Raw genomic sequence first — 19,159 nt, 5'->3', positions numbered from 1 at the left:
CCTCATAATAACGTTGGGAAACATGTGTTAATATTTTCATCATTCCCATTTAGAGATGAAGAAGAACTTGCTAATGTCACACAGTTGTATAGGATAGAGCCAAGATCTGAATTCTGGTCTCTAATTCCAAAGCCAGACTTGTGCTTGGTGCTCTGGGCGGAAGTCTCCCTGACACAAGGCATGAGTCTAGGGCAGATGCTTCCCCAGGTAGTAATTTCATAAAGGGGACCTCTACTCACAATCCCTTCCCTACATCAGCCCCTCAGCACTGGAGTTCAGAATCAGACTTTCCCATTGCTATTCACAACCCTGCTTCCTTAACATTTCCACTGTTAAGGGCCCCAAGTGATGAGGCTGAGTGAACTCTCCCAGGTTTCACAGAGGTGGCCCCAAGGCAAGAGCAAGGTTTTCTTTCGAAGTCCCATGTTTTGCCTACAAATTTCCTGCATATTTTGCATTGTATTCCATTCTGTGCTCATGTTTAATATAATATAGCTTTTCCCCCCCTCAAATAACATTGGCTTTTCAGGAACAGGCCATGGTTTTTCTTCTGGCTTCCATTCCCCTTCCATGTTGAGGACCAGGGCGTGGCATCTCCACAGGTGGCTTATTAATGGCATCTGTACCTGCACAGGCTCAACACTTAGGTACTCAGTACTCATTCATCCAAAGATGTTACCATGAGCTTTGGAACAACACAGACTTAGATTCCTATACAGTCTCGTCATTTACTAGTAGGACAACTTGGGAGAATTACTCTGGGCCTGCTTCTACAGATGTTAAATGGGCATAAAACATACCTTCCTCACAGGGTTTGGTGACTATTACAGATGAAGTTTGCAAAGCACAAGATGTGTTGCAATCTATAAATGGAGGTTGCTGCTATTGCTTGTTATTACAGTGATTTGTTGAGCAAGTGAACAAATGAATGAATGACCAATCCTCAGATTGTGATGCCCCTGAGCTACAAACACTCTTCTTAGACCAACACTGCCTGCCCGTGCCAAAGACAGACCCCCAAAGTAGCAGTCCTCAACTTCTCCTCAGAGCCCAAAAGCTTTTTCTGGGTACCAGCCACTCCCAGCTCCCCCACCTGGGCATTTTGTTCAGCCTGACATTTTCATGACTATCTTGCGGCAGAGATTCTCACATTCACTCTGAGGCCACTAATGGTGTACAAAGTACCTCTCAAATGAAAATCCTCTCTGAATTCTTATGGATAGAATGCAATCCCAAGACTTTTATGTTTATGTTTATTTAAGGACTATATGCCGGTAATCTGCTAAATGAGTTATTAGGTATTACTCATATTTACCACTCATAAACTTAAATTAGATCATTGCAAAGTTCCCCAAGGGCTTTAATTCAGTTATCTGTGAAATCAGGCTGCTTCTAAATGCTCAGCAGCTACAGCCCCCACACTCAAGCAGATGGTTAGAATCCTGTGACCTGGGGAAGGCCCCGTTGTTGTCATTGCATGTCAGTCTTGCTTTGAGTTGGTTGTGGTTTTCAGCTACTGCTATTCTTGCTTATTAATTAGAAATTATAGTTCACTTGACTTCATCATTATCATATTAGTTTGTGAAGGATATTTGGCTAACCCTACAGCAGGCAGTGATACATATTTGCATCGAAGGTATTTTTAGCCTATAATTTTCCAATTACTAGATTTTAAGACATGAATAAGTTGCAGTTCAAGCATGAATCATGCAGATTCTGTTGCCAAATAGACACATGCATAACCGGCCCCTAAAAGTGCTTGTGTAGTTGTCTTGGTTATCTACGATTACGTAACTAACTGCCCCAAAATGTTGTTGCTCCACAATTATGTTATTCGTCTATGTGTTTCTGTGCATTGGGAATCCAGACCAGGCTGAGCGGGGATGGGTTATCTCTGCTCCACGTGTGATGTCTGCCAAGGCTGTGAAATCCCAAATGGCTTCTTGTCTCACAACACAGCTAGGATGACTTAGATGACTGGGTGCTGGCTGGAATGGCTTGACTGGGGTCTTACATCTTGGGCTTCAGTTCTTGTCATCAGCTGGGTTGCTCAGTTCTCCTCTCTGTAATGTTAGATCTCCCTTCATCCACGTGGCCTCTCCATGTGGTCTCTATGTGATCTCTCCAGCAAAATGGCTGAACTTCTGACATGGCAGTTCGGTGCCCTTAGGAACTCAGAAGTGGGAGCTGCCAGGCCTTCTCAAGGCTTATGCTTGACACTGGCACGGCACCACTTCTAATGCACTCTCTTGGTTAGGGCAAGTTACAGGTGCAGCCCGGACTCAAGGGAAGAAACTAGAAAGGGCATAAATATCAGGAAGCATGGTTTGGGGGACCACCAATGTAAATGACGACCACAATAGTGACAGTTCATTGATAAATTCAAGCAACTTATGTAACTTACAAAATACTATCAGATTAAGCATAATAAAGTAACTTGATTATAAGTCTATATCTGTTATAACTTTATAACCCTGATAGCCTATACTTGTGTAGGTCATTATTTTAATATAAAATGTGAGTATTGGTGTATATTTTATGGTAAATTAAGTGACTTATAAGTGATATTATCAACAATTGTACTGCAACTTGCGTCTTTTGTTCTTCTTGAATTCTTTTTATCACCCAGTTCCTCCTCTATAGGGACATGTAAATAGATGTGGTAGGAACTTTGACTCCATGAAAATGATCTTGGTCAATAAAAGGTTGAGAATCATTTTTCTAGTGTCAAAAAATGAACTCTTAGAAATCTTGTAGTAGCTAGAGCTGCAAAGCAGACAGGACACTCTTTCTGCCCTGAAGGAGTTCAAAGTCCTGTAGGGAAGAGAGTTGGTAAGTACATGCACTGCAGTAAATGTCACAATGGAGAAAAACCCAAAGTGCTACTGGAGAGCAGACAAGATATGCCCAGCCAGGTCTGGGCAATTAAAGAGGGCATCTTCAGGTGCAACTTGAACTAAACTCCAAAGCCTGCATAAGAGTTATAGAGTTGAAGAAGGAACAGTAGGAGTAAAAGCCAGAGATGGGGCACTTGTCAAGTTGTGACTTTCCACAAGTCTGAGAAGAGAGAGGGGTTTTTATCTTTGTAGCTTTTAGTCTTTCTTCCCTTATGAACATGTGCTCATTATGGCTTTGTAATAAACCTTCAAATGCACATAAATAGGCTTCTCCAATCTGATGTCATATTCATGAATTAATGTTTTTAGGAGAGCAAAGAGGAGATGAGGAGGTGTTTGTTCCTGGATAATTGGGTATGGCTGATTCATTCAAATGAATAGAGAGACCCAGGGTGCAATTCAATACTCATTGAATTTGCCTTCTTCCTCCTGACTTGTGATTTCCATGCTGACATCTGTACAGAACAAATAGAATTTGATCCAGTATATAAAATTGCAGAGCTAGAAAATGCATTAGAAACCATTATTCCCACCCCCTCATTTTATAGACAAGGAAACTGAGGCCAAAGGAGCTGAAGCAATTGCTCAGAGTGACATAGCTGTAGAGACATAAAATACTCTTCTCCTACCCAAGTCAGACAATATCCAATCTGAGTTTTATTTAGAAAATCCTATTCAATTTTTTCTGTCAGAAAAGATGCTTGGGGTGGTAATAAGAAGATTGTTCATACTACAAAGATCCTCTGAGAGGGGAGTGACAGAGCAGGCTGCTGAGGGAAGTGCCGAGCTTCGTGAGCTAGAGAAAGCCCTCCTGGCTGTCAGCTGTCACCTTCATCAAAGGGCAGAAGGCAGAGGCAGGCTGTCACGTGGGATACCATCTGGAGAGTCAGGCAATGTTTTAGGCCCCTAACTTTTCTTGAAGGAAATAAAGAATGGCGTAAGGCCGGGCACAGTGGCTCACACCTGTAATCCCAGCACTGTGGGAGGCCGAGGTGGGCAGATCACCTGAGGTCAGGAGTTCGAGCCCAGCCTGGCCAACATGGTGGTGAAACCTCGTCTCTACAAAAAATACAAAAATTAGCCGGGCGTGGTGTCAGGTGCCTGTAGTCCCAGCTACTCGGGAGGCTGAGGCAGGAGAATCACTTGAACCCAGGAGGTGGAGGTTGCAGTGAGCTGAGATCGTGCCACAACACTCCAGTCTGGGCGGCAGAGCAAAACTCCATCTCAAGAAAAAAAAGAAAAAGAATGGTGTAGCTCTTTCCACTGTGAATTCAAGCACTGAGCTACAATGGAACAACCACAATAATGATAATATGAATATTTGTTGAGTTATAGCAACGTATACCACATCACCTCGTCACCCCTCTTCAGCGGGAGCATCAGCTCCTTCAGGAAGCTTTTCCTGATTCTTTGTGCCTGCTTCAGACACATTAGATGACCCCATAAATCTCTGGACATATCTGCACCACTTCTCTTGCCAGCTTGTATGTTAATTATTAATAGCTGTTTGGGTGTCTGTCCCCCACAGGGAATCATCAACCACCACAATAGAGAAATACATAGGATTCTGTGGAACACAGCTGGGAGAACAGGCAAATTTGCTCAAAGAGTTCCAAAAAGCTATAGAAAAGAAGTGACCTTTTAATCTGGATCTAAAGAGATGAGTAGAGATTTGTTTTAGGAAGGAAGGAGTAAAGGGCATTTCAAGTAGATCAAAGGCATGGTGTGTTTGTCAGGCCATAATGCTTATGGGGTCCTCCCATATCCAGGCACTTTGCTAGTGCTAAGAGTAGACAGAAGGTAGATTTGGCTGGAAGGTGGAGTGTGTGGGGCAGGAGGTAATGGGGGTGAGAATGGGGAGGTGAGTTATTACCACAGGTAAAGAACCTTGTGGAACTAGCTAAGGAAACAGCTCTTTTTTTCCTGGAGGCCAAGGGAGGCCTCTGAAGGATTTTAAGGAGACAAGTGTCAGAGTCCAATTTAATTCTAAATGAGAAAGATCTCTATGAACAGGTATGGTGTGATTCATAGGATGTATTGATTAGTGAAAAAACAATATGCAGATGATGATCTATAATGTGCTACCTTTTGCATTAGAAAGAAAGGGAAGCCAGGCACAGAGGCTCACATATAATCTCAGCACTTTGGGAGACCGAGGCAGGTGGATCACTTGAGCCCAGGAGTTCGAGACCAGCCTGGGCAACATAGTGAGACACTGTCTCTACAAAAAGTAAAAAAAAAAAAAAAAAATTAGCAGGTCATAGTGGCATACACCTCTAGTCCCAGCTACTCTACTGGGAGGGCTGGGAGGGGGCTGCTGAAGTGGGAGGATTGCTTAACCCAGGAGTTCAAGGCTGCTGTGGGCTGTGATTCCACTACTGCTCTCCAGCATGGGTGACAGAGAGAAACCATGCCTCAAAAAATAAAAAAAAAGAAGAAGAAAAAGAATAAGGAGGAGGAGGAGGAGGAGAAGGAGGAGGAAAGGGGGAAATAAGGGTTTCACATATCTTCTCACATGTGCAAAACTAAACACAGGAAGTATAAACTAGATACTAAAAGGGGGAGTGAGAATAAGATAGAAAAGAGGAGATGGGAAAAGAGTAAGAGGAATGAGGGATACTTCTCTGAGTATATCTTTTTCTTTTTGTTTTTGTTTTGAGACGGGATCCCACTCTGCTGCCCAGGCTGGAGTGCAATGGTGCAATTATAGTTCAGTGCAGCCTTGATCCCTCAGGCTCAGGTGATCTTCCCACCTCAGCCTCCTGGGTATCTGGGACCACAGATGCACACCACCATGCCTGGTGAATTTTTTTGTTTGTATTTTTTGTAAAGACAGGGTTTTGCCATATTGCTCAGGCTGGTCTAGAACTCCTGGACTCAAGCATCTGCCTGGCTCAGCCTCCCAAAGTGCTGGGATTACAGGTGTGAGCCACCAACGCCTGGCTGAATATATCTTTCTATATAGTTTTGACTTTGGAACCATACTGAAAAAGAATCAGTGGATATGAAGAAAACATCCTAAAATGAAATACAAACAGAAACTGATGGGAATGAGAAAGAACTAATCTACGTAACTTTTGAGAGTAGTATTTTGAGGATTTGCTGTTGCCTGAAAACAATAGAACTGTAAACAAATCTTGAAGTCTATTTTGTTTTTCACAGAGGTGTGGACTAGCAATTCTGAAACTACTTTCTGTGTATTAAGCAAATAAGTATGTTGTAGATGATGGAAACAAAGCTTGTTAGAGAAGACAGTTAAAAAATATGGAAGGAAGGGAAGGCTACAATTGACTTTGTAATATTGGACTGGAGTTGGAGGTGTAAGTATGAACTCAAGGTATTTAACAGAGAGAGAGAGAGAGAGAGATGAGGGGTGTGTGTGTGTGTATCTGTGTACATACATCTATTTTTTTTTTTAAGACAGCGTCTCACTCTGTCACCCAGGCTGGAGTGCAGTGGCAGGATCTCGGCTCGCTGCAACATCCAACCCCACCTCCCAGGTTCGAGCAATTCTCCTGCCTCAGCCTCCTGAGTAGCTGGGACTACAGGCATGTACCACCACGCCCAGCTAATTTTTGTATTTTTAATAGAGACAGAGCTTCGCCATGTTGGCCAGGCTGGTCTCAAACTCCTAGGCTCAAGTGATCCTTCCGCCTCGGCCTCCAAAAGTGCTGGGATCACAGGCATGAGCCATCACGCCCAGCACACGCATCTATTTTCTAGCTCTGTCCTTGATAGGGCCTAGAAGCAATGACAGCCCAGCAGCAATGAGCATACGTGGTACCCAAGCTTTGGCTTCAAATGCCATTCTTCACCAAAGGAACTCCTTAGAGAAATGACTGATTTTAGCACTTGAGCTGAGGAAGTACGAGATGAGCCTGAAACATTTTGTAGTGCTAGAAAATAAGGATGTGCTGAAAAAATGACTGAGATATATCTAAAGAACAGATCACCACCTTGACTGAGCTTCCACTGATCAAATCTGGAACAATCTGAGAGTCGAAGATAGCAACAGATTTGTAACCCACAGAATAAAATAAGAATCTGTGGAAATAAATATATATTATATATAAATGCAGTTTTTATACACACATATATATTCTTTATATATTTATAATTTATCTTTATTTATAGTAGACATATAAATTGATATAAATAACAAGAAGGGAAAGCTCTTACTTACAATAGACTCCTAACTAACAAATATAAAGGGAATGATGGAATTAGAAAATCTGTATCATTGTAATAATTAATCCAGGCAATAATCATTAGTGGACGCTAAACTAGTGGATAAGGGTTGGATGAGTAATTACAAAATTACAACAACCTGGAGCAGTATCAGATCAAGTTCAGAAACCTGTGGCACAATACTAGAAACTTTCTACTTGACTACTGCCAGCTGATTTTTTAAAATTTCAACTATTATTCAGGGGGTACAGGGGCAAGTTTGTTACCTGAGTATATTGCATGATGTTGACTTTGGGGTATGAATGATCCCATCACCCAGGTAGTGAGCATAGTACCCAATTTTTCAGTTTTTCAGCCTTTGCCCCTTCCCCCTGCCCCCTCTAGTAATCCCCAGTGTGTTTTATTTCCATATTTATGTCCATATGTTCCCAATGTTTAGCTCCCACTTATAAGTAAGAACATGTAGGATTTGGTTTTCACATATTTTCTATTTGATATTTGGTATTTTCTATTCCTGTGTTAATTCATTTTGGATAATGGCCTCAAGCTGCATCCATGTTGCTGCAAAGGACGTGATTTCATTCTTTTTTTACGGCTGTGTAGCATTGTATGGTATATGTGCATTACATTTTCTTTATCCATCCAGTCCACCATTGGATAAATGGATAAATTGGATAAATCCAGGTTGATTCCATGTCTTTGCTACTGTGAATAGTGCTGTGATGAACATATGCGTGCATGTGTCTTTTTTGTGGAACTACTTATTTTCCTTTGGATGTATACCCAGTAATGGGATTGCTGCATTGCATGGGAGGTCTGTTTTAAGTTCTTCGAGAAATCTCCAACCTGCTTTCCATAGTGACTGAACTAATTTACATTCCCACCAGCAATGTATAGGCATTCCCTTTTCTCCAAAGCCTCACCAGTATCTGTTATTTTTTGTCTTTTTAATAATAGTCATGGTTTTGATGTGCATTTATCTGATGATTAGCAATGTTGAGCATTTTTTCGTGTTTGTTGGCCACTTGTATTGTCTTCTTTTGAGAAGAGTGTGTTTGTGCCCTTTGCCCACTTTTTAATGGGGTTATTTTGGGTTGTTTTTTTTTTTCAGCTGATCGTTTAAGCCACATTGCTATGTGCTGTATTTGCAATTAGATGATAATAACAATCATTTATTGAGTGTTTGCTATGAACAGGCATTGCACCAGGTGGGGATTTTGTTTTTATGTTTGTTGCATATATTAACCCACTTAATCCTAACACCAACCCAGTAAGCTTTTTCATTAATATCTTCATGTTTTAGATGAAGAAACCAAAGTTCAAGGGATGAAAAATATGTCTAGGGTGAAATAGCTCAGAAGGGCAGAGCCCAGATTCAAATTCTCTGCCTTCTGGTTTTAGTTCAGTGTTGTTCTGTCATGCAGTGTGCCTCTGCGTCCTCTTAGATCTCCCTCTGTGCTTCTGAAGGTGTGCAGAATGCCCAGGCCATGGAGGCATTCTTTTTTTTTTTTTTTTTTTGACAGACTCTCGCTCTGTCGCCAGGCTGGAGTGCAGTGGTGTGATCTTGGCTCACTGCAACCTCTGACTGCCTGGTTCAAACGATTCTCCTGCCTCAGCCTCCCGAGTAGCTGGGATTACAAGCATGCGCCACGACACCCAGCTAATTTTTTTTTTTTTTTTTTTTTGAGATGGAGTCTCACTCTGTTGCCCAGGCTGGAGTGCAATGGTGCAATCTCAGATCACTGCAAGGTCCGCATCCTGGGTTCAAACCATTCTTCTGCCTCAGCCTCCTGAGTAGCTGGAACTACAGGCGCCCACCACCACGTCTGGCTAATTTTTTTGTGTTTTTAGTAGAGACGGGGTTTCACCGTGTTAGCCAGGATGGTCTCGATCTCCTGACCTTGTGATCCGCCCGTCTCAGCCTCCCAAAGTGGTGGGATTACAGGCATGAGCCACTGCGCCTGGCCACATCCAGCTAATTTTTGTATTTTTAGTAGAGACAGGGTTTCACCATGTTGGCCAGGATGGTCTCGATCTCCTGACCTCATGATCCGCCCATCTTAGCCTCCCAAAGTGCTGGGATTACAGGCATAAGCCACCGCACCCAGCAGGAGGCATTCTTAAACAGAAGCACTAGTGGCTCCTTCTTTCTCCTCACCGTGTTTACTAAACACCTAGCCTCATTTTTTTCTCATCTGCAAAACAGGGACAGCAATATTGAATTGACATGGTATTAAGAGGACTAAATTAGATAATGTATATAAAGCATATAGCACAGTGTAAAGTACAGGTCCATTCATTGATAGCAGCAGCAGTAGTGACAGTGGTTGCAGTGCTAGATTCCCTGGCACGATGGCAAAGATTTCTAAAGGATACTCCTCACTTTCGTACTAAATTGATCATCAGGAGCCAGATCATAAAGAGCTTTGTGTATCATGAAAAGAAGATTACGTCTTATTCTACAGGCAGTAGAAACTACTGAAGAATTTTATTACCGAGAGAGATGTGATCTGGTTGGCAATTTAAAGAGCAGACCAAGGGGAGGAGAACAAAGCGCAAGGCAGGGAGAGCAGCAGGAGGCTGTTGTCAAAGGCCAGGCAAGAGATAAGGAAGGTCTGAGTTAATGCCAGGGCTGGTGTGATGGACAAGAGGGAGCACACAGTGGACAGTCAAACTCTGGGGCTAGTGCCTGGGTTTGGCAGGAGAGAAAAGGGGAGGAGCTTAGCTGAGCCTCCTGCCTCTGACCTGGGCACTGGCTTCTCTTGGGCATAACCCGAGCGGCTGGGGACACTGGAAGGTGCAGATCAGGGGTGGTTTGGGACACACAAGGGAGTCACAGTAGATGGTTGGATATTCAGATCTGGATTAAGGCATCTGAATATCTAAATATTCAGATTCAGACCAAGGAGAGAGCTCAGGGCTGCCGCAGCATGCCGGGGGTCATTAAAGCTTGGAGGTGGATGAGGTCCATCAGGGAAGGGATGTAGAGTGAGAAGAGGGCTGAGGACAGGATTTTGGAAGCGCCAATTTTTTCTTTAACTTTTATTTTAGGTTCAAGGTTTCTTGTGCAGGTTTGTTATGTGGGTAAATCACATGTCACGGGGGTTTGCTGTACAGATTATTTTGTCACTCAGGTAATAAGCATAGTACCCAGTAGGTAGTTTTTCAGTTCTCTCTCTCCTCCCATCCTCCACCTTCAAGTAGGCCCCAGTACCTCTTGTTCCCTTCTTTGTGTCCCTGTGTTCTCAGTGTTCAGCTCCCACTTATAAGTGAGGATGTGCTGTATCTGGATTTCTGTTCCTGTATTAGTTCACTTAGGATAATGTCCTCCAGCTCCATCCAGGTTGCTGCAAGGAACAGGATCTCATTCTTTTTTATGGCTGTGTAGTATTCCATGGTGTATATGTACTACATTTGCTTTATCCAGTCTTCCACTGATAGGCATTTAGGCTGATTCTATGTCTTTGCTGTGGAAACATTTCAATATTTAAAGATGGCAAAAGAAGAGGCTGAAGGAGACTGACAAGAAACACCCAGAAACATAAGAGTTTCAAGGTGGAAGTTTTCTGCCATGGCAAAGATTGCAGAGAGAGAAACAAGCCGAGGAAGGACTGAAAGGTGCCTGCTGGATTTGGCAGCTAGGTCACTGATGACCTTGACAGTAGCATGTGCCAAGGAGCAGAGTCGAGCTGGCTGGATTAAGGAGAGAGTTGGACTTCTCAAGGCGAGAGACTAGAACTTAATGTCCCCAGGAATGTGGGTCTCTCATTTCCTTGCCATGCATTCTGGTTAATGGAAGGTTTTCTTTATAAAGCTGGAATCTCTCTCTCTCCAGCATCTTCCCTCAGCTCTAGTTCACTCTCTAGGTCCAAAACAACCAGTCTACACATTTCCCCAGAGAATGGTCCATATATACCTCCCAACTTGGTCGTCTCATCCAGCACTGCTCATATGCTCCAGGAACCCCAGACTTGCCTTGCAGTTGGACCTCAGGATGGATCCTGTTTTGTTAAAACTGTGCTTGTTCTTTGGCAACAGTAGAGCCTGTGTTTCAGTTGGTCTTTATTTCTCACCTTTTTAGGTTGTTGGCTTCCCAACCATGTTTGTAACCTCAACTGAGAATAAGAAAGACACTTCACAATATGATCAGTATAACCATGGGTGTATAACTGAAGGAAAAGTCTTATGACATAATACATCCCCTTACTGTGGTAGATGCACTCTAGTGTTTTCAACTCCATCTCATTCTACCCTATTCCATTTCATGTGTTTACATGCTTGTTGTGACTCATTACATCAATTTCACAACCACCAAACTGATTTAATGACCCACAGTATGAGAGGCTCAAAGGAAAAGATGCTCAGTGTTTGTTTGAATCCATCCCCATTTCCCTGCCTCATTGAGGCCAGCAGCCCATTCCTCTAACTCCCTTTTTATGGCTCTAAGAGGACAGAGAACTGCTTCAGTCACTAGATGTTAGCCAGCCTTGGGGTTATTCCAAAATGGCTCACCAGAGCTATCACGGTGGAATTTAGAAATCAGTGGAGGACAGAATGGCTGCATAGGCTCCTGTTCCTGTAATTACTCATGAAGCATCCAACAGTCTAAGGCATTTTTATGCCCTGAGGATGCTCTTAGGCAGCCCTAATACCACCTCTCATGTGACACATGGAACATTTCCCAGAGCTGAGTAGTATGGCCCACCTATTCATACAGGCCACAGCCTGCCCCTCAACTCTCACCCCCAGCCAGACAACTGTCGTTGTGCCCTCTTCAGACCTCTGTAAGGGGAGAACTATCCTTAATAACCATTGAACAATTGTCCCCTGTAGATCTTTCAGCAAAGAACATTTGGAGCCATTCTTTTTTTAACATTCTCATTTACAATGTCTTTTCTGCTTCTATCTAGGAAGAGCCAGGACTTCTGAATTTACCTTGAATACAGACAGGAGGATGTTGCCTAAGGAATAGCAGAGATCTTGTCTCATCTTCTGAGAGGTGCCTGCTGCTGCTGTATACACTTGAGTGCCCCCAGAAGTCTCCTGAAAGGCTTACATCGCAAACCTGCAATGAGCCAGGCCCTGGGCTGGGCCTCCACTTCAGCCTAGTGAGCAAAACTCCATCACTGCCCTTTAGCCACTCACACAAAGTTTAAAAATGGGTGAAGAACGGTGGGTCTCCCTCACTCCAGAAGAATTTGACCAACTCCAGAAATATTCAGAATGTGAGTAAATGCATTGACAGCCCTGGGACGGGATTTCTTCTTGGCTGGAGAAATCATTTCTGGAAAGCATAGCAGTATGATCATTGCAAAGTCACAAAGAACGATGTCAGGCCTGATGGCTTATATTTCCTTATAAACACAGAATTAGTGTATTTAACATAAAAACACAATTATCTTTAAGCTCAGTAAATACTACGTGCTCACCATAGAAATCTGCAATATACATAGAAAAAAAGAGTAGGTTAAAAATCACTGACAACACTGCAAACATCTTAGAGCACTTCCCTGCTGTTTATATTGCTTTACACCGTTGAGCTCACACTGTATACACCCTGCGTTAAGCCTGCATTTTCCGCCTAATATATCGTATGTATTTGCTCAGGTCATTAAAGCTCTTCAGAGCATAATTTTGAAGGGCTGCATGCTGCACGGCTACAATGTTACTCAATCGTTTACTGTAATATATTCCTGCATTTGGACCCAAAGCCTTCTTGCAGTAAGATGCTGAATGCTAATGTGTGTTTCTTTCTTGACTTTGTTTTGGGAAGGCTTGGGCTTTTACTTGGGGCTCTTGGTTTCCCATTAGTTGTGCCCCAGAACCAATTCAGTGCAAGACACAGTGGTGGTAGGGTGCACAGCCACACATGGGCCCATGGCTGTGTCCCCTCAGGTGACTCCTAATCCTGACTGGTGAGAGGAACCTGCTGGGCTGTGGCAGGACACCACCTGACCACTGCACGCTGCCCACACAGAGTGACCATCACTTACCCTGCATGGCACTGACTTTCCAGGAGGCCCTTCATCTTGTAGAGCTCTCAGCTGCAGTGCCTGCTCCATGCCCTTGTCCTATGGCCTCTCCCTTCACATTAACTGTGTTGATGCTTCTGTAAATCATGAGGCCTGCAGCTGTTGACCTGCCCTATTGCTCTTGCACAGGTCCCCCTTCTCACACAGTAGGCAGTCCTTGTCCCCAGCGCTGGTCTAGGAGTCAGGGGATCCAGTTCAGGTGCCAGCTCTGCCTCTTGCTCTCTATGCTGTGACATCCCTGAACATCCCTGGGTCTCAGCAACCTCTTCTATACAATGGGAGGGTTGGACTAAGTGTTCTCTCCCTGCTGTCCCTTCCAGCCCAGCATCCTGTGACTCCGAATGCTCTCCGAGGTCAACAGGGGACCATAGGGCTAATGGCTTGTCACCCTCCTGGTACTCTAGAGCCTGTGGTCTCTCATCTGACCCCCATGGGTTTAGAAAAACTCTAATATATTGACAAGAAGCAAAAAATCACCCTCCAGGGTAAATTCAATTTAATTCAGCTAGCTCTGTAGGTCAGCAAAGTACCAAGCCCTGTCAGGGATGAAGAAGAAGCACAAAGGAGAGGCCTACCCTGGAGGAATCAGAATCTTGTTAGGGCATCAGAAATGTGCTGGTGACACAGAGAACATCTTTAAGGCAGCAGGCAAACAGCTCTGGTACAGCTGGATAAACTAAGCATGGAAACGAGAAGGGGATCAAAAACCAAGGGAAACTGGTATGGGGGTTGTTTGCTATTTGGTTCAATCCAGCGTGGGTTTATTGTCTCTAAGCCTTATAGTCTCAAAGTTCTGGGAGCTAGAAGTCCACAATCAAGGAGTCAGCAGCGCTGGCTCCTTCTGAGAGCTGTGGAGAAGGGATCCATCCCAGGGCTGTGTTTTTGGCTTGTGGATGGCCGTATTCTCCTTGCATGCCCTCACATGACATTCTCCTTGTGTGCATATCTCTGTGTCCAAAGTTCCCCCTTTCCCAGGCGCACAACCTTATTGGCCTGGATCCCCCCATTTGGTCATGACTTCATCTTAACTAATTACATCTGCAACAACCCAAATAAGGTTACATCCTGAGTTATTGAGGGATGGAACTTTAACACATAAATTTGAGGTTTAGGGCATGGTTGAACCGATAACAGAGGATTTAGCTGGATAAACTCCATGGAGGAAAGAGGTTTAAAATGTGAGCAGCAGATGGAAGGGGAACGATGGAAGCAAAAGGAATGTTTGGGAATGTTGATTTTGAGATGGTGATAACACACCCACTATGCATTCCTGTGGTGTGCAGGGGTGGGTAAGGAGAGCTTCTGGGCTGGATGGTGAGAAGGCACAGAGAATGAGAAGGACATAGGAGGCATGGGGATAGCAGGTCTTGGGCCTTGTGTGTCAAAGTGTGGGCAAAATTTAGAGCCAGGAATCTGGAGATTGTGTGCAGGATGGCTTGGATCAGGCAGTTTCCAGGCCAGGGAACTGGGCAGGATCCTTTGGAGGAAACCTAGTCTGAGCCAAAGAGCTAAGATGGTGAGTGTGGCCATGAACAAATGCTAATTCGTGGGAAACTGTGGTGGAAATATCATCAATGCACGTAGAACAAAAGGAAGCCATCAAAGATACCTTGCAGACTGAATCTGTAGAAAATGACATCAGGGTGCAGGGCTGATGGGGAATGTTTGGGAATGCTGATTTGGAGATGGTGATAACACATCCACTGTGCCTTCCTATGTGCCAGGCTCCAGGGATCCAGCAATAAATGAGACACAGTTCCTGCCCTCAAAGAGATCACTGCCTCACAGGGGAAGACAAACAGGACTCAAGCACGGGTGTTGCAGTATAGCCGGTGCTCAGAAGTGGGCAGCATGGGAGGAGAAGGCCCCGCTCAGCCTAGTGGGGGGCCTCCTGATGCACGCATTGTTTCCAGACTCCAGGAACTGTAGGGGAGGGAGGGAGAAGGGCATTCTGGGTAGAGGACGTGGCTTGAGCAAGGGCAGGGCAGGGTGGAGGACATCATGGGAGCTTCCAAGAACTGCAAGCAGCTCCCAGGCTGGGAGCCCAGAGCATGTGTTGGTGGTGGCATCAGGAGTGTTGGGGGAAGAACTAGAAAGGAAAGTAGGACCCCATCCTGGGGAATCCTGCTTTCTAAGCAACATGTCCTGCAGGCCCCAGGAGGGTGTGTGATGGGATTTGAGTGGAAATGAGGGGTCAGTCCATAGCTCTGGTTTGGGAATCACGCGTGGAGATGGCAAGGAGAGAAAGAAAATGAATGAAGGCACTCAGACAGTAGGAATGTTAGGAAAGAAAAGAAGAGGCTAGAGAATGAGGCTTAAGGTATGCCTCTATCAGGATTCAGCAGAAGACACAGAGAGAAGAACCAGAAAGGCAAGTAGGTGGAAAAGACTGCAGCATGGAGGGCGCAAAGGCAAGGAGGGGCTCCAAATGCAGCAAAGCCGCTGAGCAGGTGGAGGGATGAAAAGGAACCAGAGTATTCAGTAGAAGAGGGTTGTGTTGGGGTTGGGCCTTTTCTTTAAACATTTACCTTTGTCCTTCTCTGACCCTTGCTCGTGTTGTCCATGTCGCGGGACTGGATGAGGCACTCTGCTACTGTTGTTCGAACAGGAGAGGAAAAAAAGATACAATTCTTACAAAATGATTAATCCTCAGAGGAAACCCTGAAAAAGTCATTCCCACCAATTTTAGACACATTCTGGTGTTCAGTCGGATTGCATTACCATAGCAACCACTCTTCCGTAACCACATAAACAGGAGCTTTACAATAACAAAATAATGAAGTGTACAGCCTGAGAATTGAGAACTTTCTCCAGTGGGGTTACCAGGTAGGAGAGGCTCTTGGTGTTTTCCATTTATATAATGTAAAGTTGGCACCTTCTCTGGTGACCTTCTCTAGGGTGAGGGTGGGGCATCTTAAAACTGCTCTTGGAGACATGTAACTTAACTTTGTATGTATACGTACATACATCTACACACAGACACACACACATATAGCTGACAGTAAGTTTGTTATCAATCTACAATGTAAAGTACTTATCAAAAGAGCTAATGTGATATTAAGAAATTTGTATTATAAAACGATGAAATTTAAAGCTACTCATGATTCTATTTTCCAGTGATAACCAGCACTAGCATGTTTATGTATAAATATAAGTATAAATATAGATATCAAAATATGCAAGCACATATACATATATACACATATACAACATACACATGTAAAACAAACTTGAGAATATGCATGCTGTGCTATTTTGTATGCTGTTTTCTTTCCCTTAACAATATGTTTCAGTTACCTATTGCAGCATCAAAACAACTTCAAAACTTGTGTGCTGAAACAACCACCATTTTGGTTTTCCATGATTCTGTGGGTCAGGAACCTGGGCAGACACGGTGGGCATGACTCATCTCTGCTCCACTGTGTTTGGACCTTCAAGGGGGAGGCCTCAAACAAGTGAGGACTTAGACCATCCGTCATGGCTCATTCACTCACATGGTGGGACCTCAATGTTCCTTCATGGAACCTCTTTCTCCAGCACTTTCTTGTCTTCCAGGGCCTCTCCATATGTCCTTTCTTTTCAGCAGGGTAACCTGGAAATCTAACATGGCAGCTCAGGGCTCCAAGAGCACAAAAGAAGCTGCTGTCAGATCTTTTTAGCATCTGGGATCAGAGATCCTAGAACGGAACTCCCTCCACATTCCACTGGTCAGTGCAGTCACAGGCCTGGCTCACATTCAGTGAAGTAGAGGAATGGACTCCACATTTCAGGGAGGAGGGACTCACATAGGGAGGGAAAAAATTTATGGCAGCCATCTTTGGAAACTGGCTAGCACACAATATCGATCATGAGTCATTCCCACATCATTCTGTACTCTTCAGAAGCATAGCTTTTAGCAGTTGCAGAGATTTTTTTTTTTTTTACTACATTTGTACTATTTCATCTAACCAAATCAGTCATTGCAATCTTAGGCTGTATTCATAGACTCATAGTGCCTAGTAAGGCAAACTGATATCCACATTCTAGCCTACCCTGATAGACTGTCAGACCTCTCTAGAGAACTGAATTTATTTATGGTCACTATGGTTTACGATGGACATGGACAACCTGGAACTTGTTTGAGAGTTGGTGAGGGGCCTCACAACAACATTATGGAGAAATGAAGATACTGTGCATATTTGTTGGAGAAGGGAAGGGAAAGGTGAAGAAGAGCTCGTTGTATTAAAATAGCTCAGTACTGTTGTGGGAAGAGGTGTGAAGTTAATTTTGAATGGCTTCAAGAGGTAGCCCTAGGACTAATGGGAGGAAGTTATAGGAAGTCTTTAATGTATGGAATACATTAATTACTAGTGGTCAAATCTGCCCAAGATGGAATCGAATTGACTTAAAAGTGACTGGGTTTCCTTTCCCTGGAACTGTCTGGGCAGAGAGTTAGTTGAGACACTATAGGGAAGATAACAGCTTTAGTCATCTGGTTGATTAAATGACCTTCATTAGCTCTTCCAATACTTGGTTTCTATATTTAAATAGATTTCTACCGCAGAGGGTGTGTGCATGTGGGGATGCCGCCTACTGACCCTCTTCCTAACAATAATTGCTGGTGGCCATTGGGGGGTGGGCATTTTTTCTTCAATTTTTTGTTAATTCCTTAAAAATTCCATGATGCCTCAAGGACAGAAACTATTCATTTATTCAGAAAGAGAAAAAAGGAAAAACAACTGATGAAGCATCCATTAAACTTTTAATTCTCTAAGAAATTAAACCAAACATTTCCTACATCAGCCAGCAGTTGCTTGGACTGTGTAGAACTTTTTTTTTTTTTTGAGACAGAGTCTTACTCTGTCACCCAGCCTGGAGTGCAGTGGTGCGATCTCAGCTCACCACAACCTCCACCTCCCGGGTTCAAGCGTTTCTCCTGCCTCAGCCTCCCAAGTAGCTGGGATTATAGGCTCCCACCACCATGTCCAGCTAATTTTGTATTTTTAGTAGAGACGAGGTTTCACCATGTTGGCCAGGCTGGTCTCGAACTCCTGACCTCAGGTGATCCACCCGCCTCAACCTCCCAAAGTGCTGGGACTACAGGCGTGAGCCACCGCACTCAGCCAGAATTTTTAAAGTTGGGAAAAATCTTAACCATATCAATGCCAAGCATTACACATTTTAAAACTGAGACTACTACGTCCAGAAGAGCTCAGTGACTTGCCCAAGGTCATATAGAAAGAAGGTCAATAGTAAAATAGAAATTAGAAACAAAAGTCCCTCAATTCTAGTATAAACTCATTTGCTTCAATTCAGCAACAACAAATTAAACAAAAAGTACCCACTGGAGCTCAACCTTCAAACATACATTAATGTGTGTGTGTGTGTGTGAGTGTGTGTGCATGTGCAGATACGTATATGTCAATTAAATTACATTAAAGCAAAATTTTAAGATGTAATTAAAGAGAATCAATCAGTAAATTGTGCTATTAGGAAATATATTTCATTCGAATCAGATTATGACAAAGTTTCTGACTTTAAGATGTAGGTACAGTTCAAAATACAAAACTGTCAGAGTCAGAGAACATATTTAGGGCTGATATGTAGAACCATAGAAGGCTCTAAGTAAATGTCACTAAAACCTTGCTATTTATGCTGGCCAGTAGAGTGAGACTTGATCAAATGCTCATGAAGTCCTGGGCCCATGAAGGGTCATATCTAGTTGCTTCTATCTTGGAAGGATAGCCATAACTATTTCTCACCTACATGTGTTTCAGCACCACAGACCTTTTTTTCTTTTAACGATGAGTAGGACTCTGCCCACCAGGAGTCACAGAATCTACGGACAGGGAGGAATTTCTATGGAACAATAGCTCTCAATGTTTAATGTACACATGAATCTCCTGGAGAGCTGTTGAAATGCAGACTGTGAATCAGTAGGTCTGGGGTACTGCTGAGAATCTGCTTTTCTAACAAGCTCCCAGGTGATGCTGATGCTGCTGGTCCAGGGACCACACTTTTAGTTGCAAGATGGTCCAAGTTGTCTGATCCATTCCTCCACCT

General features: G+C 43.7%; 1 protein-coding gene across 9 annotated transcripts in view; it reads left to right on the top strand.

Annotated features, from left to right (window-relative positions):
• The window catches only part of DGKG (diacylglycerol kinase gamma), a 213,869-nt gene that overhangs the window by 29,352 nt on the left and 165,358 nt on the right, over positions 1–19,159 (top strand). For 8 of the 9 annotated variants that reach the window (XM_055382079.2, XM_055382082.2, XM_004038159.5 and 5 more), the window contains exon 2: positions 11,996–12,310. In XM_055382079.2, the coding sequence (XP_055238054.2) occupies positions 12,244–12,310 (67 nt within the window). In that variant the 5' untranslated portion in view covers positions 11,996–12,243. Of the gene's footprint in view, positions 1–11,995; positions 12,311–19,159 lie in introns of those variants that run through there. The other variant, XM_055382078.2, reaches the window with a different exon arrangement.

This window comes from Gorilla gorilla, chromosome 2 (assembly GCF_029281585.2).
Source record: "Gorilla gorilla gorilla isolate KB3781 chromosome 2, NHGRI_mGorGor1-v2.1_pri, whole genome shotgun sequence".
Classification (NCBI taxonomy): domain Eukaryota; kingdom Metazoa; phylum Chordata; class Mammalia; order Primates; family Hominidae; genus Gorilla; species Gorilla gorilla.
The sequence above is the reverse complement of the archived record's forward strand: the minus strand, read 5'-3'. Positions and strand labels throughout refer to the sequence as shown.